General features: G+C 25.9%; 1 protein-coding gene across 1 annotated transcript in view; it reads right to left on the bottom strand.

Moving 5' to 3' along the window:
• Positions 1-456: 456 nt before the first annotated feature.
• Positions 457-1,220, bottom strand: part of LOC124419726 — a 932-nt gene continuing 168 nt past the window's right edge. The window contains exon 2 of the mRNA XM_046950235.1: positions 457-1,169. Within this exon, the coding sequence (XP_046806191.1) occupies positions 908-1,169 (262 nt within the window). The 3' untranslated portion in view covers positions 457-907. The remainder of the gene's footprint in view (positions 1,170-1,220) is intronic.

Raw genomic sequence — 1,220 nt, 5'->3', positions numbered from 1 at the left:
AAATTAAGTTTGATCCTAGCAGTCACTTAAGGACAAATGTAGAAAAACTTTATTCAGAAATAGAAACTGGAGTTGTTGTCTCTATTAGCTGGTACACCTGGATATGTTTCTTAATTACAATAATTCAAGACTATAGCTTAAAAAAATTCTCACAAGTAACAACTCGTAATAATAAATAAACAAAAAATAAAATATTTATTGTAAAAAGGTAGCTTGTTTGATAAAAGGTATTCACAAAAGTTCTAACTTAAAAATAATTATCACTCGAAATATGTATGTATGTATGTCATTCACACCAATTTGTGAATACCCTTTTTATAAAATATGCATTCATTTTATTAAAGTTTTTTTTTTTGGTATATTTTAGTTATAAATTTACATTTACTATTTTCTTTTATTTTATACTTTTTATATGCTTTTGTCATAAATTCTATTTATTTTTCTTTTTAGTTTCTCTTTTGTTGCTTTTGATATGATTGAACAGATTGTTTTCTGTTATAGTTTTGCTCCTTTTGAGATTTGTGTGTGTTTCACTGCCTTGGGAAACAATGGAAATTGTATATGTAAATGAATTTTGGGCCATTTCTTTATAAAAATTTTAAGTACAAAAATTTCTGCATATTATTGATTTTCATGGAAACTTTAAACCGTAAGTAAATACGTATTGTATGGTCCAGATTCTGTATTTTAATAAAACAAACAAAACAATTCAAATTTAATGTTAATATATAAGTATAGCCCAAAAACATTTACATAATACATTTTTAAATCTTGTACAAAAATAGGTTTCATAAAATCATGTTTTTCAGTTATACTATTTTACAGGAAGTCAAAAAAAAAACATCATCAAATGGATATGCTTTTCACATACATATAACTAAAAAAATTATTGAGTTTTCTGCTTTATTTAAAGTAATCTCTCTAAATCCTCACTTTCCGCTTCGCTAGTAAATGAGTCTGTATCCGTAAAATAATCATCACCACGATTACGACGACAACAAACACGTCGATTAATCTCATCATCACTCCAATGTTCGAATTCCTCTTTATGATGTTCTAACAGCATAAGCGATGGGAATAAACTATCACATCCGCCACATCTGGTGTTTGGAATAGATGAAGTAAATATGAAAAAAAGACCGGAAAATGGAAAATGAAATTTAATTAATCTATCAATCAATCATACTTATCTTAAAATATTTCTTGTAATACATATTTTT

Source organism: Lucilia cuprina, chromosome 4, assembly GCF_022045245.1.
Source record: "Lucilia cuprina isolate Lc7/37 chromosome 4, ASM2204524v1, whole genome shotgun sequence".
In the NCBI taxonomy this organism is placed as follows: Eukaryota; Metazoa; Arthropoda; class Insecta; order Diptera; family Calliphoridae; genus Lucilia; species Lucilia cuprina.
Note: the sequence above shows the minus strand (reverse complement) of the source record. Positions and strands in the feature narration are given on the sequence as shown.